This window comes from Lonchura striata, chromosome 4A (genome assembly GCF_050655825.1).
Source record: "Lonchura striata isolate lonStrDom1 chromosome 4A, ASM5065582v1, whole genome shotgun sequence".
In the NCBI taxonomy this organism is placed as follows: domain Eukaryota; kingdom Metazoa; phylum Chordata; class Aves; order Passeriformes; family Estrildidae; genus Lonchura; species Lonchura striata.
Window position 1 is genome coordinate 15090718 of NC_140742.1, and position 18450 is coordinate 15109167.

General features: G+C 57.4%; 1 protein-coding gene across 1 annotated transcript; it reads right to left on the reverse strand.

Moving 5' to 3' along the window:
• Nucleotides 1-17: 17 nt before the first annotated feature.
• FAAH2 (fatty acid amide hydrolase 2) lies at nt 18-7120 on the reverse strand. Its single transcript, XM_021547789.4, has 11 exons — nt 6914-7120; nt 6732-6814; nt 6391-6524; nt 5923-6132; nt 5403-5522; nt 4785-4920; nt 3884-4001; nt 3436-3555; nt 2433-2544; nt 1649-1843; nt 18-1005 (listed from the first exon to the last, which is right to left on the reverse strand). The coding sequence occupies exons 1-11, from the start codon at nt 7103-7105 to the stop codon at nt 830-832; spliced, it is 1596 nt and encodes a 531-aa protein (XP_021403464.2). The 5' UTR covers nt 7106-7120; the 3' UTR covers nt 18-829.
• Between the last annotated feature and the right edge of the window lie 11330 nt (nt 7121-18450).

The window sequence follows — 18450 nt, forward strand, 5'->3', positions numbered from 1 at the left end:
AGGACACACAGCCACAGTAGACTGAACAAGCTCTTTAATACCTCCCTCAATGAGAACACCTTGTGCTTGCTGCCTGCTCAGATGAACCATTCACATTGCTGCCCACGTCTGTTCCTGGGGCAGAGGCCAGGCAGCGCAGCAGGACAGGCAGCAAAGGATACCAGTCAGGCAGGATAATCCCCCCAGAGAGAAGGGGAAAACACAAACAGGAGACGTTTTAGCCACTGCTAAAAGCTCCCAAATGCACCTGACAGCTGCACACACCAGAGCCCAGCACATGCCACACCTGTGGTGTTGCTGAGGCGGGCCTATGGCTCCCCCAGCCCCCTCTCCCTTTTGGTCAGAGGGTAGGGGGAAGCCTGCAGGAGCTTAGGAGGACTGTGGAGGCTGGAAAGTTTGGGTGCAGCAGGCACAGTCCAGCCCTGTGGGTAGGGTTGGGCCAAGGAGGACCCCCTAGGCCCAGCCCCCAGCAATCTGGAACACGTCCTCTGCTCAGCTCTCACTCAGTGCTTTGAAAACAGAAGGGTTACAGAGCTGGCCAACTCCACGGTCTGAAAAAGGTGGGTGGGTGCCACTGCAGGCAGGATACAGGCAGGGCATCCTCAGACTGTGGCACTTTGGCTCCTGAGGGGGTCGGGAAAGGCAGTCTCTCCCTGACAGAGGGTGCCACAGGGATGAGGACTCCAGGGGCAATGATCCAGCTGTTCCTGGGCTGGAGGCACCATCTGCCACTCCCAGCAGGGCACAGGGCGATGCAGAGGGAGCAGACAGTGCCGAGATGGGATCAAGCATCAGCACTTGTCACTGCCTCTGTCCCTGCCTCCCAAGGTTAAACCTCCCCTGGTACAACCCATCCTCCAAAGGCTTTCTCCAGGTACCGGGCCACTGCCAGCGTCAAGTGGTCATTGTAGGCGGCTGCCACCAGCTGGATGCCCAGCGGCAGCCCCTCGCTGCCCAGCCCCAGCGGGCACTGCGTCACCGGCAGGCCCAGCACGTTGAAGATGGCTGCAAGAGAGAAGGTTGGCTGCATTAGAGGGAGCTCAGTGACTGGGATACATCACTGCCTGGCTCTCCCACCCTGGGCAGGCACCTCTGCCAATACAGCACCAAGATGCTGGGAGCTGGTGCTTCATGCAGCAATGCAGAGAAATGGTGACAAGGGACATCACTGGCCAGAGATTCCCAGTGCCCCCATGTGTATAAACAACATCCATGAGTGATGATGGCACACACTGTGGCATGCCAAATTTGGGACATTCCTGCCCCAGGCACGAGTCTGCCATCACTCCACAGAGCAAGGCAGCACTGACACTGTCACCGAGGTGTTCAGACCACATGGGAAGCACACAGGGAGCCCCAGGCTGTACCCCAAGAAATGGTGGGTCTTGGGTTCCTGCTAAACCCCAATATCACACACAAGTCAGACCTGCCCTGCTGTGGACAGGCAACTTTGGCAAAAGATGCCACACAGTATGAAGCACAACAGCTCCACTGTCTGGAGTAACAAGACACCTCTCTGTGCTGCACAGCCCACTGTCAGCAATGCAAACACTGGACACAACACCCCAGCTGCCAGCCCACACTGCTGCCACGGGGAGACCATCTTGGCAGCCCTACCTGCAACCCCACAGGAGCCAGGGCTGCTCACCTGTGTAGGCAAAATTGAAGGGCATGCAGATTGGGGAGTGGTGCTTGGGGGCGATGGTGGGGTGTGAGGGGTAGAGGAGCACTCCATCCGGCCCCAGCAGTGCCTCCATCTCCTCCTGTAGGCTCTTCCCCATGCTCACCAGCTTGGCCTTCCCACTGACGTTGAGGTTCACCAGCTTCTCTGTCAGTCCCAGGGCTGCAGCGAAAGGCAGAAATGGGGACAAGAGCGTATGAGAGGACTGTGGGCTGTGTGGGGCAGAAACACAATGCCCAGCCACATGCAACATCCTCTGCTTCTGGGGTGGCCCCCCAGTATCCCTTCTTGCCAGTAGTCACAGCAGATTGCCTCTTCCTTCCAGCTTTTCCAGCCAGTGGGGTTGAGCAGAGTTGGCAGAACGACCCCAGCACTCATTAGACAGCAGCACAACTGCACTAATTAGGGCTCTCTAGTACCTGCCACTATGAAACAAGATCAGTGCAGACTGTCACTGAGCCCTCTGAGCCCCTAGTAATTCTGGTGTGGCTCACAGCAGAAGTGAACCCTGCCCCCAGCTCCATCATCCTCACTTCTTCCCCCAAGGTACCCACTTCCATTTATCAAAGATCCACACTCTTGATCTTGCATGCAACTCTAAGACACGGAGTGTCATTACAAAACTAGGCTGAAGCTGCTCAGGGCAAGCCCCAAGTTCCTTCACTGGGCATTGGAAGGGTAATACCTGCATTTAACAACTTGCCCACCCCACCACTGCCTCTGCACTTCCCAGGGCCCCTGCCAGCATTACCAATAGCTGGGAGAGTGTGAGAAGACATCCCCACGAGCCACTTCATCAGCTCCCACAGCGGCCACACTGGCTTCCCGTGGTCCCCCAGCAGGTCCGTGAATCTTTGTGCCTCCTGTAACACACCCACTCCCCCCGTCAGCACAGCCAACATGTAGCAGGGAGGCACAGGCAGGCACTGGACAGTGAAATTCTGGTTATCCCATTATCCCAATGAGAGTTATTCCCACTGTCACACAGGAGATGTCTCCCAGGAGCTCCACGGCTCTGACAGTGATCCAGGGCAGCAGCAGGAGCATTTTTCCCTGCCAGAGACAGCAAGAAGGGAGAGCCCCCCCAAAGCAGCACCCAACTAACACAATGCAAGGTGTAATGTCCCAGAAGCATTTCCTCCTGTGATACAACAATGGGATCTGGAAGAAGGAAGCAGAGGAACCAGACAAGCCCTCCTTGGTGTGGTGGGATTGGATTGTTTCATCACTGCCTGTGTGCCAGGAGTGCACAAGTTACGACACTCCCACAAGTTTATTTTATTACAAAGTATTTTCCTGCATGCACAAAGCATAGCACAGCAGCTGCAATTCTAGGGAAAAGTAACACAAGCAGGCCTCCTGCTGGAAAGCTGCTAGTCCCCTGCCTGTCCTGGCATGCCAAAGGGTGTTAATCCCAGCCTACAAGTCAGAAGACACAGCACGGGGCAAAGAGCAAGGCAAGATGCCCCCTGCTTGGCTGACTTACCAACCTGCATGGAAAAGGTGAATGTGCCAGAACAACCTCTCCCCTCCCTATTACCACATTGCTCCTCTGCTGAGAGCCAGGGCCTCAACCCACAGGACAGCAAGGGAGAAGGGGCTGTGCAATGAAAGGAGGATTGGGTGGGCACAAGGAACAGGGAAAGCCCCCGGGTAGGTTTGGAAAGCCTACAGCTCTCCACAGCTAGCCCCGAAGAGCTGTTTCTTCCCTGATGCCTCCAAAGTTGTGCCTTTGCCAACTCATTCTGACACACCTGCCCGTCACTGTCCTTGGATGACATCATGGCTGACCAGATCTGGAAAGAATACTTCATCTTGTGGATTGTCACATGCTGAACCCGGACCCCGAGGTCACTTTCAAGGTGCTCCACCACCTGAAGGGAAGAGCAAGGACATGCTTGTTTCCACAAAGATTTGATGCACTGCCATCAGCCAGTGGAAATTACAGAGAAGAGTAAGGGGACCTACTCTCAAGATCTTCCCCTTGTGTCTTCTTCACCTCTGAAGAAGTTCTTTCTACTTTTTGACCGCTGAAAGCACAGGACTGGGATGCAAGGTTGCCTCCCCAGCCCTTGATTCCACCAGCTCCTGCAGGAGCCACACACAGAGCAGCTCTTTCCCCTCCCCAGGCCTCCTTGAGTGGTCTCCCAGGTTCTATCTTCAGGCTCACGCCGGTGAGTACCATCCTCTTCTGCTTCCTACCTTCTTTTGGACCTGCAAGATCTCCTTGTCCACAGGTGATACAAAAATGGACCCGCCGTCATGATCCATGCAGTGGAATTTGATTTTCTCCAGCGACACTTTCTCATTCAGTTTCAGCCTGGAAAAGGAATGGTGCTTTGTCACAAATCCATCCCCAGCTCCTCTGCAGCTCCTAGAGGTTCTCACACAGTTGTTATGTGCCCTCAAAAGACCCTGCTCTGTCCCCCAGAGTGGCAAGGTGAGACCCTGGAGACACAGACACCTACTGCCCACAACGCATCCAGCTGCTCACCTGCCCCCTCAGTCCCATCAAATTTCTGGTGGGAGAGTTCTCATTTCTCCAGAAGCACCTTGTGATTACAAACCCTGGCTGCAGGCAAGGCTGGGATTGCACAAGAGCCCGGGGAAAAGCAAAGTGGTAATAGAGAGAGCAACTGTGTGCAGGCTGTGGCAAAAGGGAGGGCTGCCCCATGTGCCCCATCTCTGCTCTGCCCCTCATTGGCACACAGCATGGTTGCACTTGATTGCACAGACCAGGAACTGAAGGAACTGAACTAGCCATGGTGTGGGATGGAAAACTCCTCATTCAACAACAGGAAGAAAGGCACTGTAATACCCAGGAGCAAGGCCAGCCCCTCTGTGTGGGACAGAGCTGGGAAGCAGCTCACTGGTGAAGGGGGAGATAGTCTGCCCATGGCTGCCAGCTCCTGGGAGCACATGGGTGGTGGGAAAGGTAGTCCCAGAAGCCAAGGTCCTGCTGAATCCAGCAGCAAAGAAGGAAATCAGTAACAAGCAAACTGGGTGGGGTGCAGACCTGTCTCGTACAAAGGACTAATACATTGTGAGGAGCAGAGAGCTGCTGACTCCAGCTCAGCAGCTTGGAGCAGTGGGAACAACTCACTTGCTGACCCCAGGACCGGCCATGACTCTCAGCACAGGCTCCAGGTCCTCCGCGTAGCGGCACATGGGCCCCGTGCACAGGTAGCTGGTCCGCACCCCCTGAGCGTTTGGGAACTGGCCGTCGTTGGGCACCACCCCTGGGGGCACAGAAGTCAGACACGACCCCGAGTATCGCCTGCAGACAGGGACAGCCCTGCTGGGGCGTCTCGGTGCAGGGAGATATGGTTCCCCAGGGATTGCACACCCCACAAGCGCTGATGGCAAGGTGCATGGGGTGGGGATGGCAGGAAAAGCACCCAGTCAGGACACTGAAAGACAGAGAAACATCCAGCAGATCCCAACCTTGTGAAAACATCCCAGGCTGAGGAGGCAGTACTTGGGTAAACCCCTGCCCATCTCCCATGTGGCTGGCATTCTGCCACCAAAAGCTTCCCAAATGCCAGCCCCAGCCATGCTCCCTCAACAGGTTTGTCACAGCAAGAGGTTACCCGACTCCTTACAGCAATCCCACCAGTGAACAGCATAGGGGTGTCCTGAAGGGGCTCATCCCACAGCCCCCATTTCACCTCATGGCATTTCTGATGGTGGGGAAGAGGAAGAGCCCCAGCACCCCCCTTACCTGTTGTGGGTTTATGGCCAAAGACTCCATTGAAGAAGGCAGGCATTCGGATGCTGCCGCCGATGTCAGAGCCCACACCTATGACTGAGCAGGCAGCTGCCAGGACACTGCCCTCCCCACCTGCACAGGAGAAAACATGGCAAAACCCCCCAGATTTATGGTGCAAATCATCCAGGAAAGCAAGAACACCTCACTGGGAGGGTGGGGGCCTAAAAAGCAAGAAAGGTGGGGAGCACCTTGGCTTTAGTGATGGGTGGGGAATAGCTGGGGAATGCGGGCCAAAGGGATTTTCCTGCTGAAGTACAACAGAGCAAACTGAAGCAATGCCAGATGAAACACCCAGAAGAGGCAAAGCAGCTAGACCTCCCAACAGCCTACAGCAGGGCCCAGGAAAGAGGCCCATAAGCTCTGCAAGAGCCCAGGAACATGTTAATAGCTGTGTGCGAAGACTTGGAACTCTTCCCTCGCTGCATTTTAACCTGCCACTCGTGCAGGACCGTGCCGAGGTGCTGGTGTTCACCTGAGCTGCCGCCCACAATCCTCTGCAGGTCATAGGGGTTGTTGGTCCGCCCGTAGACCTTGTTGCTGGACTCGTACCACATGCAGAGCTCGCTGCAGTTGGTGACACCCAGCGGGATGGCACCAGCCTGCTTCAGCCGTGACACCACGGTGGCATCTGAAGTGGCGATCACGTTGCGGCGGTTGACCAAGCCAGAGGTGTTGGGCATCCCTGTGGTGCCAAGGTCAACAGGAGGGAGGCATCAGGGCCAGTGCCCCGAGACGACCCAGAGCTGCAAGAAGCAGGTTCCCAGTGAGGGCTGCTCCTCCGTTGCACCTGTGTGCTATAAATGAACACAAACGCAGAAGCCCAGGCAGAGCTTGGTGCAAACCAGGGAAAGGGGGACTACTTCCCTCCAAGCACCTGCCACAGCCACTCACCACTGTGGGGAGCACGTCAAGACCTGCAGAGACACAAAGACAAACCCACCGTAGAGAGAAAAGGCCTCCTTAACGGTGATGGGAACTCCCAACAAGGGGAACTTCTCCTCCAGGCAGTCATCGGCAGGAGCCTCGGAAAGCAGCTTGTCGACCTGCCGGGCTTCCTGCAGGGCCTCCTCGAACCTGCAGCAAAGCACCCGGCGATGTTCAGGCGCTGCATCAGCGAGGAGCGGCTCCCCGCGGGGCGGGTGGGCCCCAAGTGCGGCAGGAGTGGGGAAAGCGGGGGAAGTGAGACCGCCCGCGCCCTGCCGGTGGCGGCGCGGTGCAGCGGTCGGGCCCGGGGCCCGGAGGGAGGCAGGCGGGGAGCCATTCTGTCCCCGAGCAGCTCACCTGTCCTTCACCACGGCATTGATGAGGGGATTCACCTCCTTGATCCTCTCCACGTACGCCTCCACCACCTCCACGCACGCCACCTGCGCGGGGGGGCACCGCGGGTCCTGCCGTCAGGCGCGGCGCGGCCCGGGACCCGCGGCCCGCGCTGCCCCCCCCCCTCCCCGGGGCCCGGGTGGTACCTGCCGCGCGCGGAGCAGCTGCGCGAGGCGCCGCGCGGGCAGCAGCAGCAGCGCGCGCCGCGGCGGCGGGACGGCGCGCGCGGGGCCGGCGCGCGGCGGCGGCGGCGTCAGCAGCGCCAGCAGCGCGAGGCAGGCGCGCGACAGCAGCCGCAGCAGCAGCGCCAGGCAGCGCTCCGCGCGCGACAGCGCCATGGCGGCACGGCCCGGCACGGCACGGCCCAGCACGGCACGGCACGCCCCGGCCCGGCCCCGGCCCCGGCCCAGCCCGGCCCGGCACGGCCCGGCACGGCCCCGCCCCGCCCCGCCCCTCGCGGAACTGACGCCGCGGCGACCGCCCCGCCCGCGTTGCCATGGCGACCGCCCCGCCGCGGCCCGTCCCGGTGCCCGTCCCGGTGCCGCCTGCCCACGGGCCGCACCGGCCCGCACCGCTCCCCTCGGGAACGCAGCGGAGAAGCGGGGCAGCTAGCAGCTGTTCAGTCCTCGCCGATTGACTCCTGTCCCCGTAGATGGTATCTGGTAATTTTGACAGTTTTTGGCGACAGTAGCTTTTGCTTGATGTTTTGAAAGCGTGAACATTCTGATAAGGGCAGGTACATTCTGATGGTAAAATGCGTGTGACAGCTTTGCCTGGGCAGAGATGTCAGGGAGGTTGGCAGTTTCTATTGCCATGGCCAATGCGTGCGCTTTCCTGTTCCCTGCCGTGATGAAACCTGGCGGATCGGGGCGTGACATCAGGTAGAAGGGGGCGCACACGGCAGGCGGGCTGTCCCGGGACAGAGGCAGCGGGTCGGGGCGGGCTGTCCCGGGACAGAGGCAGCGGGTCGGGGCGCACACGGCAGGCGGGCTGTCCCGGGACAGAGGCAGCGGGTCGGGGCGCACACGGCAGGCGGGCTGTCCCGGGACAGAGGCAGCGGGTCGGGGCGGGCTGTCCCGGGACAGAGGCAGCGGGTCGGGGCGCACACGGCAGGCGGGCTGTCCCGGGACAGAGGCAGCGGGTCGGGGCGCACACGGCAGGCGGGCTGTGCCCGCGCAGGGTGACAGCGGCACCGCCGACCTGCGGCCCGTGCGGATCACGGAACTGCCCTGAAGCCCCACCGGGACAGTGCGGCCGCAGCCCGAGGCCGCGCCGAGCCCCGCACCGCAGCGCCTCTGAGCTGCCCGCGGAACGGCCCGCGCTGCACCGGGATACAGGCGCTTCCCTTTCCACCACAGCTTGCCCGTCCCCATCTAAAAGCCTGCCCTCTGGGTCAGACTGCACATAAACACTCTAGTGAGTGTCTAACGTAACTATGGGGCATTGAGAAATATCAGTTTAAGGTTGACATCAAATTATAATGGTCTTTTGCATTATAAACAACGAGCCTCATTCTTGAACTTTTCCCTTGTAAAATGCAGCTATTATCACGCTTATTTTTAAGCATACTCTGAGGTGTTCAGGTGCTTGATTATGGAAACAGGGATAGCACTGTATAATCCTCAACCCTTCGGGCAAAGGAATGGTAATGCTGGGGGCAAAAAATGTCTTTCAAAGCAAGGATTTAAGCAGCATGCTGCATCTCTTACTGCATCTTACTGCATCTCTTCCCTTCCACATAGTTGGCAATTGAATTATCAGCACAAAGCAAGGCTGCAAAGGAATACATTCCTTGTGAAAATCTTTTATGACTGCAAAGTCAGCACGTCAGCATTTATAGAACAGTCTGCAGCGCACACGCTCTGGAAGGCCATCAGCCAACCTCTGTCCCCTAAAACCTAAGCTGACATCGAAGTCATCTTGATAGTAGTTCTTTTTTACAGTCTTATCAAGGATACTTCTTTTTCTCCCTGCCGGAGAGGAGAGGAGAGGAGAGGAGAGGAGAGGAGAGGAGAGGAGAGGAGAGGAGAGGAGAGGAGAGGAGGAAGCTGATAAGGGCTCCCTCAGTGCTCAGGAGTCAGTCAGGTGTCCTCTGTCTTCCAGAGCTAAAAGAGTAAAACTCTGAACTACCCTCCTAAATTTGATCTCAACAATGATTTTGCCAGGTTTTTTCCTCAAACTCTTGGTGGATTTGCTGGTTTCCCCCCTTCAAATCCTGCCCAAATGTTGGCAGAGAGGAGTACAACCCAAAATATTTCTGTCCTGGGTCTCTGCTTTTGTTGCTGCTCTGCAGAAAACTTCCCTAAGCTCTGGCATTTCCTTTGCCATGGAAAGTGTCTTCCTAAATTTTCTCTTTTAATATTTCAAGAACAGAGCTTTGGAATTCACACTGATCAGCTGCTGCATTGCTCTCTGTGAGCTCCCCTTGTCCCTGCTCTTCCCATTGCACACCAGTGCTGTCCCAGATAGCAGCTCGGGCTGCTGCTCCGTTAGGTCAAGGTGAGGAGTTTCTTGGGAGCCAAGCAAAAAGAACGGCTGACAGAGCTCATGATAACCCAGTGGAGCTTTGTTTCCATGAAAAATGGAAGAAACAGGATACAAGGTGCTCTAGAAATAAAGCAGTAAGCTCTGGAAACCTAAGGTTGAAGTGATTTGGACTGTTTTTCAGTTACCATAAGCAGCCAAACGAGCAAACACCACCCTGGATGCACACTAGGAAACCAGTGAATAACAGTCTGATTGCCAAGAGCATGGGGGCTCAACATGCAGAGTGAAGCTCACCCAGTCAGACCTGTCCCACTAAGGGACACCAGCTGCTTAGAAGAAAAACATCTTTCCAGGTCTTACACGCCAGGAGTTTATGCTTGTCATTATCCTCAGTAATTTCCTTACTACCAAAGGCTTAAAAAACCGCAACAGGTTATCAAGGACACACAGAAAGCTGGAGTGGTTCTGCTGGCTGTGTGGATGTGTGTTGCAACCACTAATTGCCTGGGAAGCCATGGAACAGGCTTGGCAGCTGAGTGGGAGGCTGGTGGGAAGAAGAGGTGTGTGCTGATTGGCAGTACCACAGTCTGGCTGCCTTCACAGTGTTCTCCAAAGCTCTTCTCAATCTAGTCCCCAGTACACAAAAAATACCTTTTTGGAAATCAAAAGAAGAAAAATAACATGATAGCACAATTCTTTGTGAAAGGAGTCCTTTAAATCTTATCCTTAAAATCATGCTTCCAAAGAAATCTGGGGTTTGTGTAGCACATGCTGGGATGGGGGGGAGTGGGAAGGATGTTTAAAGGTTTAGGTTTAAACACAGCAACTCAGGTGCTTAATTCTTAGCTGATCCCAGAAAACAAAACAAAACGAAACAAAAACCAACCCTGAATGTGATGGCAGTTCCTCAAAGCCAGATCCACCACAAAGGGATTCTGTGCTCTGTGTTTCCATCAACTGTCTTCTTGCGTGCTGGCCCGGGATCCATCAGCGGATGTTGGGCACCGTGCTGCTCACTCGGGGCTTGCAGAGAAGGAGCTCTGAGCTTGCCTTGCTCTCACTGAGCTGGGGGCCTGGCAGGGCACAGGAGGTCCCCAGCCCCAACACCTCATTCCCAGAAGGGCAGGAAGGGATCCCATCCCGCCTGTGTGAGCACACAGCAGCTGGCACTGCCAGGGTCTCGGGCTCTCTTGACACGACGCTGCCATGAGCTGCCCACCCGCAGAGCCACGGGCAGGGCAGCTCGGAGGGCCGAAGCGAGCCTTGCACCGCACACTGCCATTCACACTGCCCTGGGAGCAGCCAGAGCCGCCGGCAGGGGGGCACAGCCTGCCTTCGGAGCGGGGACACGGCTGTCGTGGGGCTTCCTTCTGCCGAGCAGCCGGGGATCGGGCCCGTGCCACGGGAGGTCGCTCTGCCACCGCCGATCCGTGTCCCTGGCCCTGCCCCGCAGGGCCGCAGCTGTTCCCGCTGCACCGAGCCAGGGTACACTGTGTTCACTCCCAGTCCTTGATTAAACAAAATGTTTATGCGTGCCTCTGCTCCGGCAAACATCTTGGCGGCTGCGCCAAGCCTGTTTGCTGCTGCTGCTGCTCCGGCTGCACTGGAATTGGGGCAGGGTCTGTGCGATGCTTCAGGAGCATTCCAGCTGGCCTTTCCTGGGATGGTCCCCAGCCCAGTAACAGCTCACCTGCCCCAGGTCCCTGCACCCCCAGTTCCATTGGAGGGACCCTGTCTGCTGGGGAGGGCTGTGCCCACATCCCCTTGGTCCCGAACTGAGCTGCTGTCCCTTTGGAAAGGCTGGGCGGGGAAATGCTCTGCTTCTTTACCCTGAGGGTGTGACACCCACCTCACAAACCCACCGCCCATTTCCCACTTAAAGCAGGGCTTTGAGGTGGATCTTGAAATTGCAAGAGCAGCTAAGACATTTCCTGGGCTCTGCAGTGCCTTCAGTGGAGCAGAGCACTCTGCCACTGTGCCTTCCTGACATGCTGCACCCACTGTTGACGGCCATATACAGCACCATGGAGTTGGGTGGGCATAGACAGCCCTGTCTGGGGCACCCGCAGGGCTCCCAGGGCCTGGCTGCAGCTCCATGTCCCCTGCCTGTTTAGCAGTGTCTCCAGGATGTGCCTGCTTTCTGCCCTGAGGGGATTGTGTCAGTTGTGCATATCTGGAGTTAACTGGGGACAGGCTGGCCCTGCTGTGTCACCTCTCGGGCATCATGCAGCCGCTGGTCTGTGCCTGGAGGGCAGCCCTCAGCCAGATGTGCTGTCACCACAATTATTCTGTTGCTCCAGCTGATACCTCAAAACCACTTGGAGGGACTGGGGTACCTCTCTGCCTAAGCCATAGACCTGAGGACGGAGGAGCATGCCCCGGGTGAGTGGGGAACCAGCAGGTTGAGGTCATCTACAGCCAGCTGAGACCAAGGGAAAGGGTTCTGCAGGACTGAGAGAGGGCCAAGACCAAAGCTCATAGCTCCGTCCTTGAACTCAGGAGACCAGAAAGGAGAAGGTGCTGATGGCCACTCAGATGCCATCAATCCACACTAGAATCCCAGCCTGGAGTGTTTCCCAAGAGCACAGACTTTCAGCAGAGCCGGTTGCCCAAGTGGCTTGCATGCCTCTGCCAGGCTGTATGCCATGGCTCTTGCGAAACAGTGTTGATAAACACTCCAGGGCATGCCAAGTCCTGCAGGATGACAGCTGATGTGCTCGGGCTGTACTGAGCGCCAGCACAGTGAGAGGAATTTTCCACTCCTCTGTGGCCAGTGTGCCTGACCCTGCTGAGGGACTGTCCCCAGACAGGCAAAGGTTATCTGGTGTCCCAGCTGGCTTGTCATGCTCAATAAACCCCCCATGCAAGGCCTGTCCTTAGGCACATGGCAAAACAAGGGGTGGTTGGGTTGCCTGGGGCATGGTGGCACCCTACAGGGCTGGGTTAGGGTCCCACCATCCCAAGGAGACCCCATTTCACCATGGGGCTATTCTTGTGTCCTGGCAATGAACTGCCTCTGTGCCTTTCCAAGCACATTGGCCAAGCTGGGGTGAGCCATATGCTTCTCCATTCCCTGTCCCAAGGACTTGCCTTCCTGTGATTCTGGTCCTCTTTCTATATGCCCTGAAAGCAATGAGCAACCCTTGACAGGGCCCTCCAAGCTGTCTCAGTAAGTTCCCTTCCCTTCCCTTCCCTTCCCTTCCCTTCCCTTCCCTTCCCTTCCCTTCCCTTCTGTTTCTCTTTCCTCCCTTTCTTCTCTTTTGCTGACACCTGGACATGCCTCTGCTGCCACCATGATGCTCCCTTGCTTATCCTTCTGCTGTCTGGGCTAGCAGCAGCAGAGGTGGGCTGCTCATTCCATTTCACATCTGGCTGCTGCCCTGTGCTGTGCATGGTGGCTGTCCCAGCCCAGCTGGGCTGTGATGGAGCAGCACCACTGCTCTGACCGATCAGGGTCCCCTTCCCACGTCCCTTCAGCCTCCAGGTCAGTGGTACTGGCCCAAGGCACTGTGGGCCACACTGTGGGCCACTGTGAGACAGCGACAGAGTGATGGGATGCACTTGCTGAGGGTCCTGCTGGGAGCAGATCCTGGGAACAGGCACATGCAGGGGTCTGCTGCTGTGTGGGATCCTGCGCTTCGGATGGAGACAGTGGCAAGAGGAAGAGAGACATACGGCAGCAGACACAGGAGCCCTGCCGTCTCTTGGCTCCAGCTTGTGGCATCATGGCTTGTGCATGTGTGCAGAGGTGACAGTGGCAGCGCAGCTTTTGGTGCCTGCACCTCTCCACTGGGGACAGACAGAGCTTGGGCAAAAGGCAGCAGCAGCAGCAGTGAGCCCCGTCCTGCCCCCGGCTGTTTGGGACATGCTGTTCTCTGGAGCGATGATAAGGACAATCAATAATAAAAGCAGGCAGATGGAACGCGAGCCCGGCCTCCAGCCAGCGACCTTCAGGAGCTGGGTTACTGGAGCAGGCGCAGGAGTTTTGGCAGAGGAGCAGCGTGGCGTCGGGAGCCCGTGCAGGATAAACACGGCTGCTGCAGCGCTCGCACAGCACTGCCCGACTGCGTGGCTCGGCCACCGGCCCCCTGGCATGCAGCCTGGCAGCACCGGGCATCTCGGCAGCCCAAGCACACGCTGTGCACCTTCGTAACGAGCTGGGACAGTGTCAAAACTCCACGGAGCTTTGGGCTGCGTGTGCCGCTGTCCCCGGTCACCACGGTGGCGTGTGGCCCGGCAGCCGCGCACATGCGCTGGGGAGGCACAGCCGGCCGAGCCTCCGGAGTAACCCCGAGCACTTACATAACCATTCGCCTGCACAAACTACTGCACAAACATGACCCACTCAGCGCCAATCTCAGCAAGATCCTGATAAAGCAGAAAAACAGCAATCCCAGCCCAGTGCCTGGACTCAGCTGGCCCAGGCTGCTTGGGGCTGAGATGTGGGAGGGTCGGCAATGTCCTTGCCAAGCAGCTGTGGGGCTGCGTAACAGCCTGGAAGGTTCGGCTGGCCCAGCGCCCACATGGGCGTCTGCCTTCCAGCAGGTTCTCGCTTTCTGAGCTTCTTGGAGCTGCAGCGAAGCTCAGGGTTTTGCAATTTTCTCAGAGACAAAGGGCTATGTGGCCACACAAAGTAACACCTCCTGCCACAAGTGGAGAGTACTTTTGCCCCCAGAGACAAAACAGCCTTTGCAGAGGGGATGCAGAGGATCCCAGCCTGAGACTGGAATGTCCCTGCCTGGTGAAAACCCAGGCTGTTTCTTTGCTGCAACACTCTTTGCTGCCCAAAGAGCACTTCTTTCTCCTGAGCATTGATATGATAAGGGGTTTGGGATGTGCCATCTCATGTCTTCTGTTTTGGGGACAGGGCAGCATCACTCCCATCAGTACTCTCGGGGGATTCTGGCCATGGCACAGGTACTCCACAGTGCTGGCAGGCACTGTGTCCCTCACATTCTTCTCTCCCCCTCATGGGGCCTGGTCTCAATCCCAAGCCTGAATGTGACACTGGCTGACTTCAGCTCTGTCGGCTCCATCTGGCGGCTCCTGCACTGCCATGGCTATGTGTGACCCTCTCTGGGGTCACCCTAAGGTCATGTCCTGTCCCATCAACTTCCCTTCCCTCCCTACGCCTTTGCACCTCACCTTGCCCAGGACTGTAGCTGCACAGGAACCTCCCTGCTGGCATCACATGGAGGAGCTGCCTTGGTTAGGCTCTGGAGAGGTGAAGGCTGCTGCTGCCACAGTTAGGAAGATGTGGGCATCACAGCTCCCTTGTGGAAGGCCAAATCTTGCACAGCACAGGTGGGTGGGAGAAGAGGAGCTTGTTCCTGTGTGCAGCACGGGGCAGCAGGTGCTCCAAGGCATATGCTTCCCCATCTGGATTGGGAAACCTTTCTGCACTGCATATTGCTCCCCTTCCTCTGGGCATGCAAAGCAGGACAACTTCTCCAGCCCTTTGAGTGCCTGTGGAAAAGACCCACTGAGAAAAACCCAAAAATAACCTAGAAATAGTGGAGGAGAAAAAAAAAGGGGGGGGGTTGGGGCTCTTTATGTCTTAGCCAACAACAGAACCAGTCGTTGCCTGGCAAAAATGAGAGAGGAACTGGGAGTTAAAATAACATCCGCTTGCAGGGAGCCAGCCCGGGCAGCCACGTTCCCAGGTTTCCTGCAGGCAGGAGCAGTGTGCTGCTGCCTGCGTGGGCTGAACGCATGGGAACTCTATTCCTGAGCCACATCCAAGGTCTGTGCTCCTCCAAGCTCCCAGTGGGGATGCAGGGACCCCTCCCTGCACCAGCAGGATGCTCTCCACCACTGCCTGTGGTGGACAGCTGCCTGTGGTCCCAGGAGTAATTTCCCTGCAGAGGAAAGCAGGATGGGGTTTCTCCTGATATACTGGGTATAGCTGGTGCCACTGACTGCATGTTTGGGCTGCTGTGGGGAGCAGGGATGTGGCTGGCAAAGCCTGGGATAAACAACCAGAGTGAGGGAAGCCAGGCTGTGCGTGTCCCCTGCCTGGGTCTGTCCCAGCTGTGGGATAGCTGGTAGGCTCCTTGTGTGGCAGTAATGGGAACAGCCTGCTCACTGTGCCAGTACCTGGGCTCTGACCTGAGAGCATCACTGCTATCACCAGCTTTGCTGCAGGAATGGGCAGCTTTTCTCAGTGAGTGGGGGGAACCAGCTTCTTCATCCCACTCATAACAGCCAGGCATGCAGACTATGGATGCCTGTGGCTTTCACTTGGAAGGTGCTGAAAGCAACCAGAAAACAGAGTTATATAAAAAATCATTTACAGTCTAGTCAAGTGGATCCGGCACAAGCCCAGCACATCCCGTCCCTCCTGTGGCATGCAAGGCCAGCTCTCTGGGGCAGGAGCAGCTTGCTTAGGACAGCCAACAGCTCTGCTGGGCCCTCCCCATCATGGATAGCAGCCAAGCCAAGTTCTCTTCATGTCAGGAGTCTCTCTTCTGCTTGACCTCAAACACACCTGCAGGCCTGGAGTAGCAGAGGTGGCTCTGATGAGCCCAGCTGCAGCAGTGATAGCTTATCTCTCACTCTGTGCCATGGCTCTGCTCCTCCAGTGGAGCAAGGTGATTGCAAAGTGGTAAATAAAACACTCTGGGCTCTGCTCCTCCTCAGCACAGAGCAGCCACATCCCTTAGGGGTACCTCTATTGTGATGACCACACTGGCCAAGTCCTGCCTCTGTGAAGCTGCTCCTGAGCCCACAAGGGAGCAGTCTGCCCTCCTGCAGCCAGGAAAGCCCAGAGCATTTAGCATCTTGACTGCTTTGTAGGAGTCTTGTGGGTGGGAGCATGGGGTCTTGAGACCCCTGAAGGACTTGTGACTGAAGGACTGGGCTTCATAGGAGTCTGACCTTATTGCTTTAAATTCTGCATGTTGGAATATGCATCTGGCCTGTTCTTCTTGTGCTCCTGTCAGGGGCTCCTGAGGAGTGGGTGGCAGTCATGAGCGAGCAGGGAAAATCAGGTGGTTTGTGTCACACCAGAGTGCACAAAAGTGGATGGAGGCCATGCTTATGGGGATGCAGAGCAGAGTTGGAGCCCTGAGTTTGTCTCCAGAGCTGAAGCTTGAACCCTCCCTTGTGTTAGGCAGGTTGAAAACTAGTCTGCCCTGAGCCTACAGGAAAGCACATGAGCCTGCAGCTCTTGTGCAGCTTCTCACCCTGCCTGTCCCCCAATGGGCATGGTGTGGAGCTGTGGCAGGTACACCATTTCGCAGGACTCTGTCCTAGGTGAGGGCAAACCTCACTGCCTGTCAGAGTCTGCCCTCATATCTAAACCTGTCAGGGATGTGTCCCACCCCATTCCCTCCATTGCCTGCACAGTCCATAGGGCTGTCTTGGGCTCCCCAGCTGTGGTAAAATGGCCTTCCCTTTGATCAAGTAACAGTGCCTCCCCTTGTGGGGTGGACTTTGTGCCACTTGAGGGAATGTGAGAACTCTGTCTGCACAGCCTGGCATCTCTGTTCCCAGTGCTACCATTGCCAGGAGCAGAGGAGCAGGACACCCTTGCAGGATTTCTCAGCAGCACTTGTTTTCTGCTCCTGGCAGAGCAACGTGTGCCTCACACCCTCACTTCTGGTGGCCAGGAAAGTGAGGCAGAGCACTATGCCACGGTCTGGACCCTCATGGGCTCAGGGGGCTGTGTGGATCATCCTGGTCCCCGAGGAGGTGACACCTCAGTGCTGCAGCCCCAGCCGCCCCTTTTACCTGGGGAGGTGAGGCTGCCTGTCCCTGGAGAGGCTCGGGTGCTCAAAGGTAACCTGAACCCGCTTCCCATGGTGCACAGCCATGCGACCACTCCTTGGAGCAGGGCTTGCAGCAGCCTTGTCCCGTGCTGTTCCTGCCCCAGTTCCGTGGGTATGTGCAGGGTGTGCAACCCTCGCTGTGTGACCCTCGCGGTGTGACCCTCTCTATGTGACCCTCTCTATGTGACCCTCGCTATGTGACCCTCGCTGTGCCATCCTCGCTATGTGACCCTCGCTGTGCCATCCTCGCTGTGTGACCCTCACTGTGTGACCCTCGCTGTGTGACCCTCACTGTTTGACTCTCGCTGTGCGACCCTCACTGTGTGACCCTCGCTGTGCCATCCTCGCTGTGCCATCCTCGCTGTGTGACCCTCACTGTGCCATCCTCGCTGTGCCATCCTCGCTGTGTGACCCTCGCTGTGTGACCCTCGCTGTGCCATCATCGCTGTGCCATCCTCACTGTGCGACCCTCACTGTGTGACCCTCGCTGTGCCATCATCGCTGTGCCATCCTCGCTATGTGACCCTCACTGTGTGACCCTCGCTGTGCCATCCTCGCTGTGCCATCCTCGCTGTGTGATCCTCGCTGTGCCATCCTCGCTGTGTGACCCTCACTGTGCCATCCTCGCTCCCTCCCCAGCCCCGGCTGCCGGGCACTGCCTGTGCCGGGCTGCCCTGGGCTGCCCTGAGCCCGGCCGTGCCCAGGAGATGGCAGCAGCCCCTCAGCCTGTGCCAGGCCTGTGCGGCTGGGACCCCTTCAGAGGAGCGCTCCCACTGCTCTGTTTCCTCCTCTGGCACCGCGAAGAAGCAGAGCTTGGCCCTGGGCTGGAGGGCAGCCGGGCTGGAGGGGCTCCAGGGACACGCTGGGGTGAAGATGAGGGGACAGGGCGGCTCTGAGCAGCACAGCAGGGCTGTGGTTTAAGCCCTGCAAAGCACTGAGGTTTGAGGCCGCAGCGTGTGGAAGTCGGAAAGAACAGACTGTTCAGCCGCCAGCCCTTCCAGCTTCTGCTTTCGAAGTTATCTAACAGCCCAAACAAACACAAAAGTGCTGGCTCAGCCACAGCTGGCTGGCCTGGCCCGTTGGTGTGGGACACAGCCCATCCTATTCCTAATCCTGCAGCCCAGCCTTGCCAGGTCATTGCTTCTCCATGGGTGGGTAAGGGGCTGTGCTCATAGGGTAACTGCTTTCCATTGTGTTACACAGATCAAGGATGCTCAGTGTTTCCATGGACAAAATGGACACCTGAGAGTTTTACTGGACCTTATCTTTAGGATATTTGAGCCAGAGGCACTCCAGGATGACTCACTCATCACTTCAGCTGTTCCACCCCTTCCAGTGCCACCACTGATGCCTCCCGGGCAGGTTCTTGGGATGCCACTGCAGTGATGACTGGTGGTCACTTGTCCCAGCAGAGATGGACAACCCCA